The following is a 26011-nucleotide window of genomic DNA, read 5'->3' as shown; positions in this document are numbered from 1 at the left end:
TCCGGGACTAGCAAAAAGCATTAGCTAGCAGGCTGTTGTCATTGTTTATGCCCTCAGAATGACTGTTAGATTCGAATTAGAATAGGGGTTAGTTGTGAAGTCAAACTGGGAAGTGGTTAGAGCAGGAGAGGGAGAAGAGAGAGCAGAGATAAGGCCAGTGGGGGGGATGCAGTCATGATTACCTAACAACGGGAGGCCCTGGTCGTCGGGGTGCTCGCTGAGTGCCTGCCTGTGTGGGTGCCCATGCCCTTGTATGATGCAGGGAGGGGCGGGCTCTGCAATTCTAGTATCTGGGAAGAGTGGGCTTGGTGGGCCCTGTGAGAGCACCGCAGCGGGGCTGCCCGTGACATGGTCATCATCATCAACACCATCATCATCATCATCATCATGGTCAACATCCTCCCCACAGAACCCCTGGCTTAGCCACCGGTGCTCTAGTCCAAAGCCCATGTCTAGACCTGAGTCTGGCTGGTTAACCCAGCTCTCTAGGTCAAAGGTCAGAGGCGACAACAGGGACCCTGAGTCAGGCTCTTCAAGCTGACTTACTTTCAGGTTTCTACAATCATTGCTCCCTCCCAACTCTTCCTCCTCCACCTTTGAGGGAGCCTCTGCTGGGCTCTCTGACCTCTTACCTGCTGATTTGCTCTGAATGGTGGGTGAAGGGGTGATCTGAGGTGGGAGTAGGTGGGCTCGATACCGAGCAGGCCTCCGTTTGGAGGTGAGCAGCTGGCTAAGTAAGGGGTGCCCCGGCTTCTCTTCCCTTTTCTTAATAGTTACTGTGATGTGCCTATGAGGTGCACGGCTGGCACCTCTACTGTTTCTACGGCCTTGCCTGCCAAAGCCCTCACTAGCCTGAGTGGCGCCCTCAGCCTCTCGGCAATGCTCACAGCTGTGACTCACCTCTCGGGGAGGGAGGGAATAAGAATGCATATACCTAATAAACCTAGCGACTGCCAGGCGGCCCGCATCGCCTGGCGGCCTTCCTTCTTCACTGGGCGGCCCGTGCTCGAGTTTGGGGCGGGCATGGCCGCAGGTGGAGGTTCTGTGGCCGACAGGGATAGAAGCACCCTCCGACTCCTCAACCCCGTCATCGTGAGTGCAACGCTGCCACTTCCCAGCCCCAACACCAGCCACACTACACTCGCCTGCAGCCCGGCTCTCACCTCGCTGGTGGTGCTGCGGCGGCGGCTGTTGCTGCTGTTGCTGCTGTTGTTGTTGTGCTGCTGCTGCTGCTGCTGCTGCTGTTGTTGTTGTTGTTGTTGTTGTTGTTGTTGATGAGATGGCACAGCTGACTTCTTCTTAGAGGTGGTGGAGGAAGAGGAAGACGAGTTGGAGGAGAGGGAGGAGAACGAGGAGGTGGATGACGAGGATGGCGAAGAGGAAGAGGAAGAAGCACCAAGACCCAGGCAACCCTTGTCCCTGCTACTGGCACCCCCCCAGGTGCTCTTGGCTTCGCTGGCTTTGGTGTGGAGCAGGATGTCATCGGTGGCTGTTAGGTATTTCAGCAGCTCAGTGCAAGGCCGCCTCACGGGGCGGTTCTGTTGGCTGGAGCCCCCTCTTGCTTTGCCATTCCAGGGGCTCTCCGTCTGCACAAAAATATGGATACAGAGAGAATGAGAAAATTATTAACTTGTTTGTACAGTGCTGTTGTACAGTTGTGAGACATGTTAAGTGCTTTAATTGGCACACAAATCAGGCTGTCTGAGTCCCTCTCTCAGAGGCTGAGAGAGGGACTCAGACAGCCTGAGCACAGTGGTTAGCCAACACTCTAGTAGGCGATGTTGGGGGTGCGGTCCGCCCATCATCTTAATTGCGTGGCCCAGCGAACGCCACCGTGCCACTCTGTACGCGCACCTCGTCCTCCGGGAGTCTTCATTCGCTGTGCTCCAGAAAGGTATGACTCAAAGGCACAGTGCGAAAATAGACTATGTGAGGAAGGTTTGACGCACTGCATGTGCAAACATTGTACGTGTAACACATACAAATCTGTGACTGTGTTGTGTTTACCACAAAATATATATATATATATTATATTATATATATATATATATATATATTATATATATAATGCACGAGGGAAATTTTAAAACGGAGATGTCAGACATTTTCCCTAAACAAGAACAAAAGCTGTAAGCTGTTTATGACACTGAACATACAGCATGTCACGTTTCAAGATGAAATCCTACAGATTAATGAAATCACATACTTTATTTAATCACATTCATATACACTGACTAAAATTAATCTTAACCACCCTTTCAGAAAAAAAAATCCTTTTTGAGAGCTGTCTAATGAGACCATCAAGCCTGATATTTTGATCTTGTCCGCTCAAGGCATCAATCTCTCCCGCAAGAGCGCCTGTCACTGTTTTTTGTTTTTTTCCAACAGGCACCATACCAAGGCGGATAAGTGGTAGAGCTAATGAGACAACGGTGCCGATGCCTCACTGGAAAGCCCAACAGCAATCAGCCTGTTTTCATTACAAGATGGCCCCCTGGGATAGTAGACTAGAGCAGTAGTCTAACATCTTCTAAAGACGGCCACCAAAACACAAAAAAAGTGTGAGAGGGAGAGAGAGAAAGAGCAAGAAAACAGACGGCGCAAGAACAGAGTGAGAGAGATAAACAAACACTAACAAAAAATGTGTGTTCAGGAGTGAAAAGCAGCAAGGCAGTGTGTGTATTTGTGTGTGTCCCTACCTTGACGACGGCAGGTGGTGGTCTGATCCGGTGGTTGCTGCCGACTGCATGGTTCTGTGCCTTGCCACCTGTGTATTGATTATAGCTGAGCTGGGAGTTTGCGGGTGCCAGAAGGAGCTTCTTCAGCTGCGAATGGACCCAAACAGAACAAGAGAAAGTGGTGAAGGAGGGGGAATTGAGCGTGGGTTATGCAAATTACCATTTTCTTTCAATTAGACCGCCTGTGCTTTGTAAATGTACAACCTGGAGAGACCAAAGCTGCAGTTAGAGTAAGATTATATCCCTGACATATTTAAAATATTACAGAATTTTAAGCAGTTTACAGTATGTGACAGGACAAGTTAAGTTTTCTTTTTTTCTTCCTGTGCAGGTGTTTTTGTGTACACAAAGCCAGGCTTTTCTAATGTGATTGAATAAACACACTCAGGCATGTGGCTAAAGGTCATTTGTAAGGGACCGGCATGGAATACAAACTGAACATAACATAACATTTTAGGTCAAAGCTGTAAAGCTAGAGAAATGCCCAGATGGTACGGTGTGTAAAAAGCACACAATTGGTAGGCTGACTAAATGGAGAGATCTGTCTTTTTGCCAAAATAGGTGACTCGGCAGAGGGAGATTAGTTGGGACCCACTGAGAGAAGACGAGATGGATTACTTCCTCCCCTTACTTTTTATTTTGTGCCGGCTTGATTTCAGGGCCTGTGGCACTGTGTCAAACATAGTTGGCCCCACCACAGTGTTCATATCATTGAATTGGCGCCACAATAGCACTGTTATGTAATTAGCACTGAGCGGTGAACACACTGATCCATTCCATTTACTTCCCTGCTCACTGCATCTGCATCTCTGCAAGCTTTCACCACACGTACTGTGAATACATTGTGGCAACTGTGGCAGAGTGTGGATCGGGAGCTGCCAAACACAGAAGCCTAACAGACACATGGCCGCTTTTGGTGCCCAGTCTTGTTGAAGAGTCTTCCATGGAGTGGCACAAACGCAACTGAGCGGGCAGGGTTAGGGGTCATGTCTTAGGAATAACTTGTGTTTTAACCCTGGAGTGGTGGGGACGGGAGGTTCTTGAGGAGGTTAAGCAGTTGGTCTTACCAGGGAGGGCTCCTCAGGCTCCGGGGTTCGTGGCGAGCCGTCGGGGGAGGAGGGACAGCTCCGGTCACTGGCATTGGTCACGTCCCCATCTGCCAGGGCCTCAAACGAAGGCAATCCGTCCTCATCCACCGGGATGCTGTCCAGGGTCTCTGTAAGCACTGCCAGCAAGTTGGCCTCATTTTCTTCATCTATCTTCTTGGGGGGGTAGGGAAAGGGGGAGACAGAGACAGAAAAATAGAGAGACAAGAAAAATAGGACATTTGAGTCAGGAGAAGTTGCATCTTTTTTTTTTTTTTTTTTTCTTCCAGGGAAGTAAAGGTGGTGGGTGGTTGCATGCAGGCTTTCATTGTTAGAAGAGTGGGAAGAAATTTTCCTCATTTTTTTTTTTTGCAGTAGTGCTGGCTCTATTTTGGCAGCCTTTTTAAAAAAAAAAAAAACCAAATTCTCTCCCAGTGCAAGTGAGTCAAGCCTGTCACTCATATTTTAAGCATGCAGCTTACTGGACCAAAATAATATCTTCCCCAAGAAACCCATTACCAGGGCTGACAAGTAGCAAGTATCTCGGGAAGACAGGAATGGGTCGGGGTGCGTTGCGGTATGGACGGTTTGTGGGGGTAAACGAAACAATGAGCGGAAGTCGACCCTCCTCTCTCTCCCCTCGCAGAGTTTGAGAGACGATCTGCTTGCCGACAAGATGTTTGCAAGCAATCCTCAGATAAGCCGAATTACCACCCGCTAATGCTAAATAAATGTGATATATTTAAAAATGTTGGCATGACAGCTGATGTTCACAATGGGCGGGAAGTTGCCATCAACATTTCATGAAAAATAGAGCTTGTTCTTGCCACTCAGCTCCTCTTTGATGTACCCGAGGAGTTGTGTGATTTCTGCAGCTGGCTGTTTAATGGTAGAGATTATAACTGTGTGTGAGAAATAAACAGACGGAGAGATGAATAAACTGTATGGAGATGGATAGTGAGAGCGAGGGAGAAAGGGAGATAGGAGCTGCCAACCGTCTACAATGTAGGTTTGCCGGGAATAATAACCATGCATGTATGTAGAGAAATAAACAGGAATAGAGAGAATACATATTAAGAGTGAGAGGAACGCAGCGAGTGTTTGTGTGTGTGCGCATGGCTGTGCCTTTCCACTGTGACAAGTGACAACAGGAACTGTAAGTTCCAGGGCCGTAAAAGCCCAGGGGACTCTAAGACAGCGGAAAGATAAACAGCGTCGTCACCTCGGGACGTTCTGTGGCCAGCCCAACAAGAACAAATCCCTTTATGCACATGGCAGGATTATCATCGCTCGGCGGCGGCGGCGTGTGGCCGTCATTATGCCAATGGGGCCAACCACCTCTCGGATACCAGCACTAGACCTCAGCAGACTCAGATTCCCACATGCACAAATTTTACCCACCCACTTGTTTCTGTCTACCCCACTGATTTTACATAATTACACACCCTCCACGGATGGCACTTTTGGAGCCGGTTTGGATTTACCAATGAGATAGCGGCCATTTTAATGCTTCTCCCCACTTCCAATTTTCATTTCTAGATGACAGAGATAAAGAGGTAAACGTTCAGTTAGCTAACTAACAGCGAGGAAAACGGTAATCTGATGTTCATTGAGTAGATTTTCTCCTAACAACATGAGCACTCAGTCATTATTAAAAAATGATAAAGGGGACATATTTCACAGAGATAACACGCCGTAGACTGGGGCCATGTCGCATTGGCAAGCAAATGCCTTGCAGGAAATTGCTCTGTATGAGGTGGCATGCTGTTTAATTACTTGCGAGGAGCTTCAAATCCACTGTGCTGGAACTCTATGCTACTGAAATGTTCCACATTTCAAGCATCCCAGGTTATTACCTGAGCACTAAGCGGGTAGGTATTAACCGCTGATAAAGACGGAGCCTTTTCTTAGCCCAAACATACACCCTCGCATGAGAAATTGAGATTAGGATCATTTAAGATTATCACAAATGAGTCTTTAATGAGCCAGCCATCTGTTTAGGTGCAAACTCACCAACTATCCAAGCAATGCTGTATTTGGGTGGGGCTTTATTCACCTTTATAGAGTCAGTTAAAATCTAAACATTCTGGAGATATTTCAGTCTGTGCCACATTGTGACATTAGTAACATTATGATTTGAGAGGGCTGTGCAAGCTTCATTATGTCATGGTTTGGAGAGGATTGGGAAATTTCTGAATTTCTGTGGCAGGCTCAAATGTAGAGATTTCAATCCTGTTTCAAAAACCTCTACCAATTAGAAAGCTCCCACAGGCACACTGTATCCCCAAAGATAACCCAAAAGGGACTCTGATATTCTGAAAGAGACACTTGTAAAACCCTGAGTCGTGACGATCATGCTGCAGCCGCTGCTGTGGCTCCAGTGGAGACACTCATAGGCCAAGTGGGGATTTGAGGAACTGGGTTGAAGAGCAACCTCAGTGATTGTTACTACCCTGGAGAAAGCATGATCTAATACCCCTGTCCAGGAGGGCAAGCTTTTCCATGCCAGCTTATGGACCACACCTTGCAGAGTTTCTGCACCAAAGTCAATCCTCTACCAATGACTCACTTGCCCCTTGTATATTTATAAACAAAATCTCTGTGTGGGCCGACTTTAGGAGCTATGGCACCCAAAGGGGGTGACGTCTGGATAACCTGGCAACCTCCCGACGGCCATGTCCACTTATATTGATTACTACAGCAGCTGCTGAGAGGAAACGAGGGCAGGAGGAACAAAGAGAGAAGAGAAAAAATTGTCTCAGTGGGAGCACTTTCTCGCCCATCCCGCTTAATGGACCTCACCGAATTAAAGAGATCTTAACAATCCTGGGCTAATTGTGGGATCACAATATATTAACCCCGCTCCAATCCTAAAGGGTGCCATTTTGTGACTGTTTTATTCCAAATGCTTCAATTAGCCATAAAACATGCTGGCAAGTGCTGGCAGAGCTCCTCTCCCCCCCTCCTTCACCCAGCTTCCCCCACGTCAGCGCAGAGAAAGCCAACTCCAGTTGTTCATTATTAGGTGAGGCCCTTTTGTTATCAGGCAGGCTGTCTTTGAGGTTGTCCTTGCCTTTAACTCTTTTATTGAGTTCCACGGCACAGCATTGTGTTCAAGGAGATACTATTCACACAGCTGATAACGTAAGGTGAAGGTGCTGTTTTAAACAAACACCCACTTCTGCACACTGGGGCAAATGGCCAAATTAAATCGGCTAATTGCTTCTTGAGGATTCCAAGCTCCTGAGCAAATTTGCCAGGGATCAAATTTTAACGAGCTTTTCAGGGCAATGCATCATTTACATGTTAAAAGGAACCAAATGTGTTGTGAAAGTGCCAGAATGATAGACCCGATCACTGAATAACACTAAGATGAAGTTTCAACAGGCTAAACAGCCCCGCCGTTATCAACAAATGAGAGGCAGAACATGTGACAGACACTCTGGATGTGGGAAGATAAAATATCTCCCATTAAATGGGTCATCTGGTATTTGAAGTGCTGTTTATTCTCACTGTCTCTTTTTTTGCACACTCTTTCCGTCTCTTTTTCTGTAGATATAGGAATAGCATCCGGTTAGTTCAGACTGAAAACATTCTTAATAAATTGGCCCACCAAATTGCTTGGCGGGGTTAAATCTGTGCCTTGACAATTTAATTGCTTTGCTTCATCTCAATCTGTTATTTTTTTTTCTTCTCCTCTCTGCTCTGTCAGATTTCAAAATCATTCCCTTGGAGGTTAAGCGACTAGCCAGACCTTCTAATCATGGCACAATCAGAAATTGCGGGGTATGTGCGTGTGGCAAGTGGGGGTTGGTGGTATCAAGTCGTTACATCTCGACTCTGCCAAGAAAAGCAGCCTTGGATTTTATAAACAAATAGTGCCATTCTGTGTTATTACCCCCAGCCCCCCGATTTCAGAGGAAATAAATCAACGTCAGCCTTGCCGTTAAGGCGCTAGTCAGGCCTGACACGTCGGCCGGTCACAGAGGCACAACATATGGCAGCAGAGAAGGAGGGAGAGAAGAGAGGCGGGGAGGGTAAGGTACGGCACGGTGCACGGCGGAGAGACAAATCATGGCAGCCGCCAGAGACGTCTGGTCATTTAGCATGAGCTTACTGAGATGGAGAGAGGGTGATTATGGCCTATACGGAGCAATGAAGCCATACATAACGCTGTTAAGTCCCTCTGTGTGTCTGTGTCTGTGTGTGTGAGGCAGCGGTGAAACAGTCTGGCAATGTTCCAAATCATAAAACTAAATGTTAAACCTCCATTGTGGGCAGGGCTGTGATTGGCTCTGTAATACATAGAAGCAATGTGGAGGCTCCTGTCGTTTTCCATCTGACTACAGAGGCAATAGGGCATCTTGTTTTTCTGAATTTCCCAAGCGAATGATCCTATAGACTAGATATTGAGTGTGTACATGTTTTGGACACAGCAACAGGATGCATCGCCCCTCTGTCTCTCCTCTATTGTCAGCCCTCTGGGTCCAGTATATATTCTGGCTCATCATGACGGTTTGTGTTGTAAATTGCTAAATCTTGTACCCTCTAAATGTAGACGAGGCTGCCCAGTCAAAGCACCAGACAGCTGATTCCAGGGTTCTCCATCCTGCTTAGCAATAATACCACAACTAGTCTTGTGATAATCCCTCCGCCCTGGCAGGCATTTGCTATTTTGTGCCTCCGCTTAAACAAAAATGGCAGCTCCCTGAATGAAGAAGAAGTACTTTTGCAGAAGCTGACTGTTAACATGCCAGATGTCTGTCTGAGTTTAGAAGGCTATGTGAGTTGCACATCAGTGAGGAAAACGGTTCGACCCATCAATGAAGACCGGTGTGTGTGTGTGTGTGTGTGTGTGTGTGTGCGTGTGTGTGTAGAGATGATGCATCTCCTGGGAACCATTTGAGACTGTTAGAGCAGTATCTGATGAGCTGATGGGGGGAAAGAGAGAGGGTAAGAGAAAGTGAGAGGAGAGATATCTGTGTGTGTGTGTGAGAGTGAGCCAAAGAGAGAAGGAGAACTGTTGTTACACATCCTGACACGGGCCAGATCCGATTGAGACACCGACCCAAGGGATGTTAGCGGCGCTGTTCTTTCTAGTTCTCTGTGGAAAAATCCTTTGACCGCTAACCCCGCTGCTGAACTCTGTCACACAACTGCTGAGATCAGCTTAGGTTGTCGCATGCCAGCAGACACACCAGGCCCTTTTTCTCCTACTTTTAACCCAAAATCATTCATTTGTGGACCTTTTCACAAAATCGAAACAACTAGAAATATTTGCAATGTACCCCAGGCATCAAACACCTGGAGAGACAACGGAAACTACCAACGAAACATGTCCATCCACACACCGCATTAAATGCATGCACACTGGTAGTCATATAAACTCACAATCATTCTCACACAGCTATGCAAACAACCAATAGGATCACAGGGGGTTCGGTGTGTCCTGGTGGAGCCTCCCCATCTACAGTCCTGCCCGAAGCTGCTGTTGTTTTCTTTCCACAGCCGTCCAACAGATGGTCCGAGCAACCGTTTGCTAACACCACAGAATCACACACCATCATTATGATTGGACACTCGCTCTTTTGTTTTGGCAGCGACTTCCCAATCGGCTTGGCGCGAAGAAACACTGATTGCTATGATTGCTCCGACTTGCTTTGACGATCATAGCAGGAGGGGGAGAAAAACAGAGATTCGGCGCCTCGAAAAAAAAATAGAATATTCAGCTAGATGCAGAGACGTGATGAAGAATGGTGCTTCCCTCTGCTTTTTTTCGCCTAATAGAATGCAAATAGCTATTTGCTTAAGTCGGCAGCTCTGAATGTGCACCACTAAGCAAGGGGCCTTTGAACATACTGTTACACTGTTGATAATGTGTTGGAGGAACACAGGGAGGGGGGGGGACGACGACGACAGAGCACATGCAGAGAGAGACAGAAAAAAAAAAAAAGGAGCATAGACTGATTCCAATGTCCATCTTGCTAAATGGACACTGCCACATTTCCTGGCTGGAATGTAAGCCTGCCATCAGCAGTCAAGCACAGCTGTCCATAAAACATAAAACAATTACACACACACACACACACACACACACACACACACACACACACACACACACACACACACACACACACACACACACACACACACACACACACACACACACACACACACACACACACACACACACACACACACACACGGCTGGTCACTTTGGTTTTGACATTTACATAGATTTGCGAGGGGAGCAGAATGGACCAGAACTTGTTTTTCACCACCGAGGACTCAATGTTATCATCCACTGCTGACACCACCTTTACACAGAACCACACAGAACCACCCCCCCCCACACACACACACACACACACACACAAGCTCGTACACCTACACACAAGCTCGTACACCTGCACACAAATGCAGCTCCTGACCTTTCAGGCCCTGCCAAGCCCATCGAGGGTTTGTGGCGTTTCATTTGTCACAGTAATGTCTTCCTCGGAAAGATGCCAGCGCAAGGAGAGCCAGGGTACAGCGGACAAGATAGAGTGGTCCGCGGCGTTTCAAACAAAAGGTGTGTTTCTGTGTCATTGTCCTATTCTACATCTTTGCGTGCATGTGTTTGCGCATATGACGGGGGACGCAATATCACAAATTTATGGTAATTGAAATGGCAGAATCTTTTGGGCGAAATGCAGTCAATTCGATTCTGCGGCAAAAAAAAGGTCACCCTATTCAATTTGCACTCAATGCCATACGCGGTGCGACAGGGAAACACCTGAAAGCAAACGATCTTATCAGGCCCTCACAGGCTTCACCACTTACCCGCTGCATAAAAGCTATTTGCTGATTACTAAATAAACGCATTATCTTTTACCTTGACTTCTGTGTACGCGAGCAATTGCCTTTTCACTCCTGGATCCAGGTAGGAGGCTGCCATTGCAGTGTGTACGCCTCTTATCCGTGAGTGACTTTGTGAGTGCGTTATCTGAGCAAGGTTTTTTTTTTATCGTGTGTACTTTCATGTGACATTTGTGTATGGGCTGCACGTGTAATGGCAGTGGTCAAACACGAAGGTCTTCACAAGCCTTTGCATGATATGTCACCAGTAACGATGCAGGGACGCGTCGATCTTTGCAATTAAATAAATGAAAGAAATTGTGCATTTATGTCAATACAATCCCAAGAGGCAAGGATACAATGAGAAAGGATGGGGGGGGGGGGGCTCTTTGAGTCTCTCTTTGTAGCATCAACATTGAATTTTGAGCTGTATTTCATCTTAATATAGGATCTATACTCTGTGGAATACTGATCTTGTTGCCTTTTATTTTGGATAGGCTCTCGCCATTCACAGCTTACATTTAGCCGAGCATGGCCACTGCACTTGCACACACTACTAGACTGTGAATTGTCTGCCAAAAGCAGAATAATCAATGGCCACTGACCACTTGATGACAAGCGTCCAACACTCGAAATCACATCCCAATCTGCCCATCAAGTTATTACACAACACAGCCCACAGCCATATGAAGTGGGTCTTGCTGGCCACTGTATAGCCTGGAAATGGTCTTCTGGAAAGAGCTGATTAACAAGCAGACAATTTCAGAGCTGTTGACTTGCTGAGGTCAACAGCACTGCGATGGCGGATGAATGCAGCTGATCTATAATTCATCTGATATAAAACACGCTTGCTTTAGCTTTCCTTTGCAAAATAGTGACGTTGACGTGTATAGCAAGAACTTAATACTAATAATAAGTACATGAAAGAATTTATTAGGACGGGGATTTAACCTCAGTCTTTTCTGACCCCCAACCCATTTCTATATCCATCAGTGACATTTCCTTGATATTCATACATGCACATTTTTGTTTTACAGACGGTAGAGTGGAAGGAATGTGTTCGATATGCAATGACCAAATGTCTGTAAAAGCTTCTGTATTCAGTTTAGAGTCAGGAACTACTGATTGGGCAGCAAGTGAGTCATCCGAACATCCAGTCACTCATGCATCCGCAGAGCCTAAGAGAGCCTCTTGAACTATTTGAGGCCTGTGCAGACTTAAATATTTCAGGGGGGAAATAAGCTGGAGCTGTAAGCATGCAGTGCACATCATAAAGCTTAGTTAGAATGGGGAGGGATTTTTTCTGCATGAACGACAAAACTCTTAAAAATAGACTCAGGGAAAACTAGTCCTTCACATGTTCAGTACAAGATTGAAGATCACTCTTGGGTGAGACTACAGGTGCAACAGAGCACACTTCTGACTTCACTCACCAACCAAAGAGGGCACACCTTGGACCAGAGAGGGCAGAGAAACACTTATATTAAGCAGTCTGGAATTAAATCCCTCTTTACTGTCTGCTGCCAGCTCATCCCATAACTGTAATATTATCTTTTTTTTCCTTTTTTTTTTTTATTCTTTAAAGACATTATTTGTTCTCTAAATTATTGATTATTGTTCAGAATCAACAAAGTTCTTGGAAGCTGTGACGCAAACACACAGAGATGGACAGAATATGGCAAACTACCAGAGCAGAAAGGCAGGCCAAGGCTACTGCCACTGCTGGGCATGCTGGCACATGACACACACAGACACACACACACACACACACACACACACACACACACACACACACACACACACACACACACACACACACACACACACACACACACACACACACACACACACACACACACACACACACACACACACACACACACCTGGGATCGATTGGCCTTTCCTGGAGAGGGGAAGCGGGCTATCGTCCAAGACTGATAGCGCTTCACCATGAATTGCAGCAGTCACTGATTGAAGGCCTCTCTCCATCCTCTTCCCGGTCTCTTTATATCTGTCAAGGTTTACCCTTTTTGTCTGTTATTCAAGCTGTTACCCCAAAACTGGCTATTGCTATCACTCTCCTTTGTAACTCTTTACCTGTCACTCTTTTATCAGTTAATTTAATCTATACAAACACCATCGAGTGCTTCACCTGTCTATTTTTTCTGCATAGGGACAAGAGAATAAAAGCATTCCAGGAAACCACTGTTTATACTATCCTCCCACTCCAACGTGTACACTCTTAAATAATACAAGGAAGGTTGGTCTTATCGCATGGCATCGCTGCAACGTGTTGCTGTGTGTGTGTGTGTGTGTGCGTGAGAGTATGAGTTGGGGGGGCGGTGGATTATTGGCTTAGTGTTTTGGCCAGGTTTAAGTGAAACAGCTCTGAAAAGGCTCTTAGCGGAGATTACCCCAGGTACTAAAAATAGTCATTCCTGCCCAATACACACACATGAACACACAAAACAGAAAGCAATGATAGTGTTGTGTCTAGCCAGAAAAGACCACTATCTGATCTTTGTATAGGGTGTCTCAATTACACAAAAGACACGCACGCACACGTACACATCGGGTGGCTCCAGTGTGATGAGAGAGATGGGTATCCACTGGGGGCAGGGGATCAGCTGGGGCAGCAACACCAAACCATGCCTCAATCAGCAGCAGCAGCCCACTGGGAATGTTAGTGTGTGTGTGTGTGTGTGTGTGTGTGTGTGTGTGTGTGTGTGTGTGTGTGTGTGTGTGTGTGTGTGTGTGTGTGTGTGTGTGTGTGTGTGTGTGTGTGTGTGAGAGAGAGAGAGATAGAGGGGGAGAGAGCTAGACATGCAGCCAAGCAGCCACCACCAGACCAAAGGATGTTCCCTTGCTCTTTTTCAAAACATTCCCTGAAGGGGACTTTTTTTTTTTTTTTTTTTTTTTTTTTTTTGGGGCCATATCCACTCACTATCACTTTATTTTTCCCTCCTCTTTCCCTTCCAGCGTTTCTCTCCAGAAGCGATTGTTGGAGGCCAGAATATATTTGTTTTGCCACTGCAGCTTCAACTTCCCATCAGCCAGGAACAAATGCTTTGCCTTGGGAGCGAAAAAAGACAGAGGGATGGAGGGAGCGAGAGAGGGGTGGGGGTGGGTGGGGGTGTGGCAGAGAGCAGAGCCCACAGTGTTGCAGGGCGGCGGGTTGAGAGCTCTTGTTGTGGAGTGGATCTGACAGACGCTCCGAGATGACACAGGCTTGGACAGCCTAAGTCTGCATCTCTCCACGATACGTCTGCGCCTACTTGTCTGCGCTCCCTCTCATTTGTGTATCTTGAAACAGCATAGCCGCGGGACTGAGAGCGCGGTTCGCCTTCAGTTTCGACAGTGACGGAGGATTCCTTCCATCAGACAGTGCAAACAATGTATCAGCACAGTGAAAAACTGGAGAGAACCGGAGATGAGGAAAGTATGGTGTATTCTAATAAGACTCACTTCAGAAAATCATATTATACAGTGGAATATGATAATTCATACACCCTTTGCTGGAGCGGTGAACTGGTGCGGGTGGTGTACTCTCAAATGTCAGCATAAATTTGCAAAATAAACGCAACCGGCATTCAGCAGGGGAGTAAGAACAGGGACAATAAGGGTCTCTGCTGTCTGTGTGTGTGTGTGTGTGTGTGTGTGTGTGTGTGTGTGTGTGTGTGTGTGTGTGTGTGTGTGTGTGTGTGTGTGTGTGTGTGTGTGTGTGTGTGTGTGTGTGGGTGACAATTCCTCGCAGAGGGTCTATGACTTTGTGCGCACTTCTGTTTCAGCTCGCAGCCCCGCCGATCGCTAACAAGTATGTGAGCTAACGCGTACACGTGTTTGCAGGGAAGGGAAGGGCTGCTCGAGATAAACATTTCATCACAACATGTTTTGTTAAAGCCTACTAAAGATGACCCAATCAATCTAATCTGCCTTTACTTAAATATAAGCGCCTGAGCATCTGTCCAAAAAATGCTCAAAGACGGAAGACAAGGCGGGATGATGCCAACAGGCGCCGCATGGCCCACATATGTGCGCTCACATGCGTTGCGATATCCGAGTAATGCCTTAATCCCTGGCATTTTATTTTACTACCTGCAAAGCCCACAACCTTTTACTTCCAATCCATGAGCTTTGATTGGGCCTGGCTCAATTCCAAGCTTTTCCTGGTCTCTACATTTGTCTCTTTCACTACCCATCTGTCCCTGTGTCTGTCTGTGTCTGTCACATCATCTGTTGGCCTTTTCCGTCTACCTCTGGGCCTCCCTTTGTTTCGCTTGTCTCTATCTGCCCCTGTCCTTTTGTCCCACCTGTCCATCTATCGGCAGTGTATCTCGCAACAGGACAGGTACAGCGGCGATAAAATCTCAGAGGGTGAACTCAGTGCCAATTTTCTTGCATAATCACTTAGACGTATTCGTCCGTATACGTGCTATGTGGCCATTGCGCATCCCAGTGCGGCCGCCACCGGGACCTCCGCATTGGAATCTGACTAGGCTAAAACCAACGGGGACGCGTTTCCATCAATCAAACGGTTGAAGCTTGACAAGAAATCTGAGTGGAGTCCTGCGGTTAAAAAGACTTTGGGTCACGCTTCTATGCTATTATCTTTGGCAGTACATTGGGAACTTATTGGAGTAACCACCCCTTAACAACTGCAGCCCGATATAGACTGTGGACTTTCACGGTCGGCCCGTTTTGTAAGAGGTGTCAAACACACTGTGCCAGGAGCGACAGCTATTATGTGCGTGTGTGAGTTACAGGGGGGGGGGGACATTTCGTGTCAGGGACAGTTGGGACAGTGGCAGGGAATGGAGCAAAAGGCCAGCCAGGGGGCAGCTTGTGATCTCAGACCGTATGTTGCATTACGGAACAGAACACACACATAAATCAGATGGAAACATGGGCATATTTACATCCATACAAACACTTACACCGTTTATACAGGGTGTAAACAATGTAAACCAACCCCTTAATTACCAAATGAGACTTTGTTTGATGTTACAACTACGTTTCAGGTCCCAACTGCCCAACCAAGACAAACTATATTTATTAATTTGCTACCGTCTGTCACGTGGAACTGCGACTTAAATAAAACCCCCATTCCTAAAAAAACAGCAGGAGTCTGTCTTTCCTTCTGAGCTGCAAATCATTCCAACAGTTGACTTACTTGAACTAATGAAAGCCAGTTCAACCTTCCAGAGAGCATGTTGTTTGATGGGGAATTTTGAAAGAGGGGCCTCAGTGTGACAGCTGCACCCAGCTGTTACACATGTAACTCAGAGCAGCCTTGATCACCTGCCACTTGTTTTTTCTGATGACACGCTGATTTGTTAAGATGATGTATATGTTGGAGAGGAAGGGAAAATGAAAGAAAACAATGAGTACACCGGCAGGCTGTAAATCTGGCCAGTTATTAACATGTTCTCTAATCTTAAACTTTTGATTGGATGCTACTTTGCCCTGTGTAGAGGCCAATCAGGGGGGTGCAGGAAGTACAGCTGCAGCCCCAGCTTTGTGATCCTTGCCGAGCGGCAAACTTTCCCCTGTCAGATTAAGTAGGATTAGCCGGGTCCTGCCGTATGATGAACTGAGCACTTCATATGGTGACTTGAAACTTTCCAAAGATGGAGAAAAAATTCCCCAGTCAGGGAAATGCATTGCTTGCTTTGAAATCCCAGTTTTCACTGCTTGATTCGAAGCCTTTCCATAACCTCAGCACAATGCAATAGCTGCTGGCTCGCTCGGTGTGTGAAAACATCACTCGCTCACTGCAATGTACGCTATTCGTCTTGATGCAAACACGTGCACTGGTGTGTGTGAGCATGTGCCTATGCAGGAACACAAAACACTGGGAGTCAGACGCGGCTCCTTGCTCAGAGCTAGCTACCTCACCAGGGTCCTCATTGGGTGCTAAGTTCCATTGTGTTTTGCAATGACACACACACACAAGCACATGCATACACTCTCATTGGTATTTTTATCCATCCCCAGAGCCACTCAGTGGCTGTAAGCCATATCACTCTCAGACGACAGAAGACCAACAGTCACACCAGCTAGTACTTAAGGCGCCCCTTCCCGTTTGTGTGTGTGTGTGTGTGTGTGTGTGTGTGTGTGTGTGTGTGTGTGTGTGTGTGTGTGTGTGTGTGTGTGTGTGCATGTGTGTGTTGGGGTGGTCCACAGAGGTAGAATGTGTGGTGATATAAAGAGACTCTGAAAAACATGGCAGAAATGGAGCCGAGGTCAAACGTGGAAAGAATTTAGTCTGTTATCAACTGTTGCCTGCAAGACCACTGAGGAGTCACGCACACACATACGCACACACACACACACACACACACACACACACACACACAAAACAAAGACCCTGAAAACGTGACCACATGACAGGGCCATAGGCACACACGCACTGTCTTCTCAGACAGGGTTTTTTCCTCCCGTGGCGAGGCTAAAGCATCCAATCTCAGTCTTTCTTGTCTATCTCTGGCACTGATAAAGGCTTATAATGAACTGGGGACTGGAACTCAGTCCCAAGACCGATGGCTTTATGGCCCTGGCCAGATCATCACCCTCTGTGGACTTCGTTTGTCATCGGGTGAGGACAGGGAGAGGGAGTGAGATAGAAAGAGAGGAATAGGAGTAGACAGAGAAAAAGGGAGCGACAGGGGGGGGAAGCAAAGATTAAAGTTTTACACTCCAACCTTTGAGAAGTGTTTTGCAATACAGCCGCCGTGTCCAGAGTTTACTACCGGAGCGTTCTTTCAGATGTGTGCCGTGGTGCTGACACCCGGCTGAAATAAACGCTATGAGTTTTGATAAGGGGGGCTAGGATGCAAACAAGGGGACAAAGGTCCTCCTGGCCTTATCGGGCTTCAGGTTATCTCCCCTTTTGTACTTCAGAGCAATGTAAAAGCATGTTTGTAAACTGGTAGCTGTTGTACATTTTGTTTGGCTCGCATTCAAGATGTAAGCGTTGCGTTAGCTCGGGCATGTAATCATTCCGGCTCACTCCTGACCCCTGGGAGCGCACATAGGAAATCACTTACGGATGCAAAGATGTTCCATAGCACCATGATGCTTAGAAATATATACATATTGATGATATATATTGATGAGGTAATGAATATGAAAATGTATAGATGCTTGGATTCAAAAAAAATACTGTGGGCTTTACTTACCTCAAAAAGATTGGATGCGTCGTTGCCATACTGGGTGGAAATAATCTCTGATTGGTCGCTGTACCACTTGAGGCCGCCCAGGAAGCTGTCGGCATCTAAGTCACTGACATCCAGCTCTGAGAGGTCCAGTTCAGGGAGGTCTGGGCAGAGGGGCTGGTCTTCACCAACCAAGGCAGCACACTGAAGGGGAAAAAAAATTGAAAAACAAAAAGATGGTCAGACAAATATCACATCTATTTCTTATGCAAATCAGACGATACATGCTTGGTGCCAAGTTTGAAAACAATGGGGGGGAATCCAAATCTGGACAGAAGGCAAAAGTCTTCTGAACACCTGCTGTTGAGTCCTAAACAAAGGATGTACATACGTTTGCAAAGCATTCAAATCCTAAGCTTCTCTCATCTCAATGACAATTTAAGTTATAAATTCCCTCAATTTTCTTCCCACGTCTCTATTGATTACATGCAAACCTGCAACATGTTTCTGCTCCGATTAACTGCAGAACGCCGTGCCCTCCCACCATCCCTCCCCGAGCACTGCCGTAGGCGGAGGCCTGCTAAATGCTGCCTGTTGACATTTTGTTATTCACCAGCCACTTTTGTGTAATAGAGCCAATGTGTACTGTATGTAGCAGCTGTCCCTGCTTCCTCCCCCCCCACACGCTAATCATCAGCTGCAAGTGAGGGGGCTCTGGACTGTAAATCAATATGTGAAAAGGTGTTTCGGTGGAGGGCAAAGAGGTGGCAACAGGTTATGAAGCTTAGCTGATTTTGCTAAATATTTGAGAAATATTTATCATACCTACAGTACAGTACGATCCCTATTTCTTATTTTTTTTGCACAGTATTTATTGTTTTTGTCCAGAAAAAGTACAACCTACTCATCATTATGGATAGTGTACTCATTTTAGTGCAAAACCACAGAAGAGGCAAGCTGTGTTTACACTCTGTGGCTGAGCACCTGCACATCCAACTGGCTCCTGTCTAACAGGACACACACTCTTAATTGTGTAGGCAAACACGTCAGCCGACGTATGGACGCCACACTTTGCCCTTAAGACAGATATAAGATAGATATCCTCGGGCGAAGCCGGGAGGTATTTGGCCCCCAGACTTGGGATGAGAGTCGGGTTCGGCTCAGGGCAAAGCTGAGAGCAGGATGCTGTGCCAAGTAGGAAAAAGCGTCACAGTTCATCCTGTCGTCGGGTTCTCACCAACACCAATGCACGATGACTGAGACCATGATGAGACAGATCCGTGAAGGGGACACATGTTCCATTCGGACATGGCACGGAATGAAAAAAAAAGAAAAATGAATTAAAAAAAGACGGTAGCAACGATGTGGGGATATTCGGAGGCTGGACGTCCTATGCCCAAATGATATTGTGGACTTCTTGGTGGACTATTGAAAATAGACGTCCGGTGATTTACGCACACACAGCACCTGCTACGGAAGATTATCAGAGGAAGTATTGATGTCCTGGATGAGTTCTCTCATGGAAACATGCGCACGTAAGAAAACCACGTCCATGTCTGGGATAGAGAGCAGATAACTAAACGGTAAAGAAGTGACAGCATGTGCATCCCCCCGGTGATTAAAGTGCAAAGGAAGCGCACCTGGATGCAACGCAATCCCTAAATCGGTTGGAAATAACACATCCTTACTTAAAAATAAAAGGCAGCTTTCTTTCCTCATATTCTCATCACGCAGCGTAGATATAAGCACAGATATGCAGACTGCAGCCACATCGTGTCGTTACAGAGAGAAACCTCTGAAGCATCACTGATGGGGACTCCTGCGCAGACAAGTGCCCAAGTCTTAACCAGGTACACTTTAATGTCCACAAGCTTGGCGGACTCCACACATGATGAGGAAAAGGGGGGACGAATAAGTATCCCTTTGATGTGCCTTATTATCTGTGTGCACTTTAACCATAACGGTGGAAAAGGTAAGAAATATTAAAAAAAAGACGACGGGAGCGAATGGGAGCTATTAACTGGTTAAAGAGATAACAAATGAATAAAAACACGCAGAAGGTAAATTGAAATTCCAACAAACGTGGAATGATCTAGTCTCCAGCCAGAGCAACTCTCCACCGGCCGGGATGTTGGCATTCAGACATGCCCGGTACCGTGAGGACTACGATGCTCCTGCGCAATGGCCAGATAGTCCTCATTGTGGACCACCTTTGCTCTTGAAAACCGACACTGCACATCAAAGGGATTGTGATCGTCGGTTGGACGAAAATACCTGAGACATTTCATTCATTTCGGCATGAAAACCTTCCCGGCGCCGGAGCGCTGGCAGTCCGCGGCTGGGAGGGATATATCCGCTCCGACTGAGCAGAGATCATACGAGGAAAGCAATGGTCCTGAGCCTTTTGCACACACTACGACAACTACATCTTTAACTGAGGTTGGCAAGGAGACATTTCCCCTTCACTTGTCATATATTCCCGTGTGGTGCATCCTCAACTGCGTCCAGACGCGCTCACTACACCGGCACAGGAGAGAAGACACCGTGGACTTAAAGTGGAAATCACTGTCTCGGATAAGTCAGTGTTGTCCAACGTTTCCAGGGAGAAAAAAAAAGAAGAAGAAGAAGAAGAAGAAGAAAGTCCAGAGGGCTAGAAAGATGAAAGAAGCGCGCTCACCTCTAATTCTCTCCACACCGAGTCCTGGTTACACCTGTCCCACGCCATCCAGCCACTGAATGACGGCCCGAAAACAGCAAAAAAAAAAAAAATAAAGAAGCCACAAAAAAAAAAAAAAAAAAAAAAAAAAAAAAAGAAAGAAATCAAGTAAAAAAAGAAATCCACACACGCTTCCCACTCGCTCGCACACAGGCAACTGCTGCCCCTCGCCGAGAATGAACCGAGGGCACCTGTCTTACAACTGCTTTCCATCACATGACAAAGCTATTAAAAGTAGGCAGGGGAGTGACTCCGGCTCCACACTACTCGCCGGTGACGCGCGGTGAGCAGGCGGGGTCTGGCTGCGCACATAGTAAACTCATCCCCGGTGCACTGCAAAAAATGTCCACCTTAAAACCATATCATACTTTATCAATCTATAGACCCAGGGTTATATAGATACCCAGGGATATATTCTGAAGGAACGCGGCCGATTCTGCCTGTAAACGAACTCGTCACTGAACAAGTAGCATGATTTTAGTTAGTTTATTAAAGATCCCCATTAGTCTACACACCATAGTGGAGACTATTCTTCCTGGGGTCCAGGCAAAAGATATTACAATACAGATTAAAAGAAAAAAGTGCAGTACAGCATGATCATTGTTGGTGACCAAAACACAAACTTAGTAACCAACATTTACATTACATGTAAATAATGCAAAAAACAAAAAACAATGAATGAATTCAAAATACTTTAGTTTAAAATATTTTCTTTTTTTCAGAATCTGGATTTGAGTTAGTTACACAAACTCACGATCTCAGCTTTGTTGTGAAATGTTTTACAAACAGAATTACTTGTTTTGAATTTTCCCTTTTTTTGAACGTCAAAATTGTAGCAAATCTGACTCAATTATTGAAAATCTGGTTTTGTAGTTTGTAACCATTAAACTAGGAAAACGTCAGAAATATTCAGGATCTATGATATTTTTGTCATAGAGTGACTGCCCATCATTCATCAGTCATGTCTCCGGTTTGGATCGAGTGGACCAGATGGGACTTCACAGCACCTCAGAGTTTAGTGAATTGACCCCCCTGATCTTGTGTAGCCCCCCAAAAAAAGTGACAGTATTTTTTTTTTTTAACACAGCTGTTCCTGTAAATATGTCAGCGCACCTATCGGGATTCCTGCAAGAATGCGTCATAAACACATGGAAAAGTCATTCCTGCACGCACAATGTGCGTCATCTAATGTAGAAAATAATAAAACTGGATCAACATGTCTTTGCAGGACAAAGTGGAAATGATCACGAACATAAAAAAGCTTCAGCAAATGAAAATGAAGGGCAATATAACAGTGGATGTTTTTTTCTCTCACTAACGATAGTGTAGGCAATTTAGCCATTTATGTGAATAACGTTAATTAAATCCTCGTTCTTTTCTTAGATAATTCGCTTCCATTGCTTGCTCCATTCTTGAATTAACTCGAGACTATAGACAGTACACTCAAATGCCTATGTTTGGCGTGTAGAGTATCAAAGTGAGTAATTCAGTCTTTCTGTAAAGTATTTCTTTGTCCGTTCAGAGGCAATAAAAAGGACAGGTGGCAGTATCAACCGTGTATACAGTGTCAACACAACGTGTATAGGCAACACTACCTCGGCAAAAATAAAAACAAAAGCTTTGTGGACATTTCAAACAAAGTGGGGCTTCTTTTGGGTAGACTGACAGTCTTCCTACAGCAGGAATTCTCTTTCAATCCCTCATGTTATTGTCTTCCTCTATTCATACATTGAACTGAAACATTGTGTAAATATCACCAGTTATTGTCTCAGGGATGTTTCTTAGCATGATTAATGTGTTTCTAACACTACTCTGTTGCATGAGACCTTTAACAAATAGTATTTAGTTTTCTGTTTAGACATAAGAAACTCACTCCATGGATTTGCTAACACCAATCCAATTTTTAGTCTTGTAAGCCCATTAAGTCCACCTGAGCATGCAAGGAGCAATTGTCTCCCTAAATTAGTGAACCGCGTACAGTAAATTTCATTAAACACAAAATTGCACAGAAACCTGTAAAACGGTTGTTGGATATGTAAATTGTGCATGCCAGTGTGTGCCCTGTGAGTGCAGTTAGACATTATATATGTGTGTGTGTGTGTGTGTGTGTGTGTGTGTGTGTGTGTGTGTGTGTGTGTGTGTGTGTGTGTGTGTGTGTGTGTGTTACGCTTATGGGTATCTGAGGGCATTTGCACCACTCAATCTATACATCTGCCTCTCCACGCGTGCCCAGAGATGCTACCCAGAAGCAACGGCGAAACCCGATCTGAGCAGGTGGTGTGTGCAGTGACCTCATAGAGCCCAGATGGACTGGTACCACAGAGACGTAATATAGGGGGGAAACATGGGAGTGACATGCGGCTCGGCGGTGGCTGGCTGTGTGACTGCGGCAGCTATAAAAAACACTCAGACAACCGGGGTTTAATGATGAAAAAGAGGTTTTAGTAACCTCTCTGTCTTTATATGGTGTTTATGTGTCCAACAGATGTAGCTAACCGCCGGTACAGTAGCAACTGGTCACATAGATTCTTCACAACTTGAGTAATAGGACCATAATGAACATCGGCTTGCCAAAGAAAGAAGAAATCTTGGCAGTAGATGTATGCTGGTAAACTATATTCCTCCCTCTCCTGAAGCGGCATGCGAGTCACAGTCAAAAGGCTTATCTGATTGTACTCTTCATGCCAATTAACACAACGGAAGCTAAATATAGATATTATGTTATGATTTCCTTTCTTGAATGGCCTTTGATTCTTTTTTTTTCTTTTTTTCTGCAAACACATTCTGGCTTGAGGCTGGATATTTATGTGTGCAGTGGTAGAGATTTGTAGATATAGGAATCATATCAAAAGGGGGGAAAAAAAGGAGGGGGGTGGTTCTACAGCCCTACTGAAGTACAGGTAATCTTTGAAATGCCACAGCTTTTTGTTTCAGTCGCAGAGAGATGCTAATGAATGGGTAAGTACGGGGAGATTGTCACACAGACTCGTGCAGAATGAGAAAAAGGTGATGTTTAGTAGCGCCACATCAGAGGAGATATTTGGGCCGGTGTGGTGCCGGCTACGGGGCTGACATCACTGCGTTTTCGATCATTCTGCTTTAAAGAATGACCTTGGGTCTTGCTTTCACACTGCTCCTGCATTTAATCCCCTCTTATAGATATCAAGTCTCAAGGGGATTGAATCTATAGGTTCGGAGTGTGAAAAGTTGTTCACACCCATTTGATGCATTGCATGTTGATGGACCTGACCTCCTGAAACCCCCTGACAGACTTTGAATATTGTAGCACAACCTTGCAGACGAAGGTACTTCAACAGGAACCGTTAAAACGCTAATCAATCAAGTGACTGTTGATTAAGTTGCTAAATGGCTCACAGCTCAAAAATAATGTAATGTGACAACTTTTGCTGTATGCACAGAGAATATGCCCAGCCCCACGCGCTGAAGAACTACAATCAGACTTGCTGGAGTCGGGGTTGTGCGGCTGGTATTTCTCAGAAAGCAAAAGGGTCTTAATGATTAAACAATTTCTCCCAAGAGTCAGCTGACAAGTGGAGCTCTCAAAGCCAAAATGGGGCTAATCCACAGATAATTATCTTTGTTTGAATATTCAACGTAGCCTGACTCATTGTACGTTGTCTCCCATTTTGCATTTACAGTCTCCTACATCTACGTTAAACAGCTGAATGTGTACTGATCCTGTGGTGGAAATTATGCCTACATGTTTGATTCCAATACAGTCTGACAGTGTTTTTTTTTAACAGTGTCGTTTTTGACAGTCCATCTATACTCAAGTGGCTGTGTCTTGTTTTCCTTTTTCCATAAATTGTGTCACGGCCCTCTGAGACTGAGCTGCTGCACAGTGTGTGTGTGTGTGCGTTGGGGGGGGGGGGGGGATGATTCATATCACTTTGTTGCATGTCACTGCTCCCAACAGAATCTATCCTAGCATCTGGCCATTTTAATACATGGTGGCTGGATTCATAGGAATTAATTGAGGGCAGAGGTATAACAGAGTGTTACATCTATTCATTTGTTGTCCGAGACAGTTAAAAGACTGACCCATGCTTCGTTTTCCCGCACGTCATTTGATGTGCGTTCCGATCTTTGGTGCTTGGTTGATTTATTCCCTTGACAAGTCATATTGTTTTCTCCGTATTAGGGAGAAGCGGAGGAAGTGGTCACATTTCACGGTAGTCAAACGCTCTACAATAACATAGGATGTAATGCCATACAAAACTGGTAACAGGAAATTGTAAGTGGATACACAGTGCAAATGAAAGAGCCTAATGTGATGTCAAATGATCGCACACGGCTGCTTTAAAAGTTGTCTTAAATAAATTAATTTGACTTAATTCAACTGGTTTGCATATTTGAAAAATTGTTGTATAATCTAACATTTTTAATTGTTTGTAATTTCTTGTAAATGTATCTTTTTCTTCTCAGTGCCACAGAGAGATCTCTCCCTAGGTCCATACATGTATTTGGCCTCCAGAGGCTCCTAACTCATGCATCACAGGCTACAAGATAAACAGTGTGACGCCACAAATGATGCCGACGTTCGCCCTTTGACATACAGCAAGCTAGTGCATTCTCCTCCTGCGATGATTTCACATCGCCCCTCTCTTTGTAGTGCCCTTCAGAGAACCCGTCGCCTTGCCGCCCTGCCTGCAAGCGTGTAATCCTTTCCATCAATGAACTCCACTGTGTCATTTAGCCACTTTCGGGTTGGCGGCTACCTTCCCCGCAGAGAGTCCAGCCCACATTATCAAGGCAAATGGCATGAAGAGGCTAGGGCCAGTTAGCCGCGGCTGAGCCTTGGAACTTAAAATAGCATCAGTCCCATGCAGGGGCAGGTAAACACAAAAAGGAGCCTGGGGCGCAACACGAGACGGTTCCACCCTCCCTTTCCTTACTCCAGCTCTGTTTTGGAGGAGCCGGGGAAAATCGGTAGCTTTGCCCCCTCTGCCACAAATGAATAATATCACGGTCACATGGTGATGCGAGTCGAGGTCCCCCGCCGGAGCCGTGTGGTGGGGGGCTGTTATTGGGCTTGTTTTTAAAAATCACTAGCAAGTCATGCAAGATGCATGTGGAAAGTGGTGGCACAAAGAGCGTGAGCTGTGAGCACAGGCCTGGTGGGGTATACGTCTTGGTGGAGAATTGTGCTTAACTAGACCTCTGGGCAGGGACTTGTGAGGCACTTTGTGTTTTGCTTGGGTATAGCGCTCACCAGGAATATTAAAATTGTTGGACCATGAGGGTTTGGGTTGCAAACACACATACATAAACAAGACTTAAAATGCTACAAACCCAAACTCTGAAATTGCTGTAAATTCCAACAGATGCCACATGCCCAGCAATGAAACTGGAGGAAACGAGACGTGCTTGTTTGGAGGAGGTGCAGTGAAATATATTTCTACTCAAAGGGCACATGGAAATAGTGCTTGTTGTCATGTTGAATATCCAGTAAGGTACTTT

The 26011-nt window shown here is 45.8% G+C and overlaps 1 protein-coding gene across 1 annotated transcript in view; it reads right to left on the bottom strand.

Annotated features, from left to right (window-relative positions):
* Positions 1-26011, bottom strand: part of ppargc1a (peroxisome proliferator-activated receptor gamma, coactivator 1 alpha) — a 247251-nt gene that overhangs the window by 14942 nt on the left and 206298 nt on the right. The window contains exons 2-6 of the mRNA XM_054601191.1: positions 17839-18018; positions 3806-4000; positions 2700-2825; positions 1261-1586; positions 183-1219 (exon numbers count right to left, since the gene is read on the bottom strand). Coding sequence (XP_054457166.1) covers positions 183-1219; positions 1261-1586; positions 2700-2825; positions 3806-4000; positions 17839-18018 — 1864 coding nt within the window. The remainder of the gene's footprint in view (positions 1-182; positions 1220-1260; positions 1587-2699; positions 2826-3805; positions 4001-17838; positions 18019-26011) is intronic.

This window comes from Anoplopoma fimbria, chromosome 7 (assembly GCF_027596085.1).
Source record: "Anoplopoma fimbria isolate UVic2021 breed Golden Eagle Sablefish chromosome 7, Afim_UVic_2022, whole genome shotgun sequence".
NCBI lineage: Eukaryota > Metazoa > Chordata > Actinopteri > Perciformes > Anoplopomatidae > Anoplopoma > Anoplopoma fimbria.
Note: the sequence above shows the minus strand (reverse complement) of the source record. Positions and strands in the feature narration are given on the sequence as shown.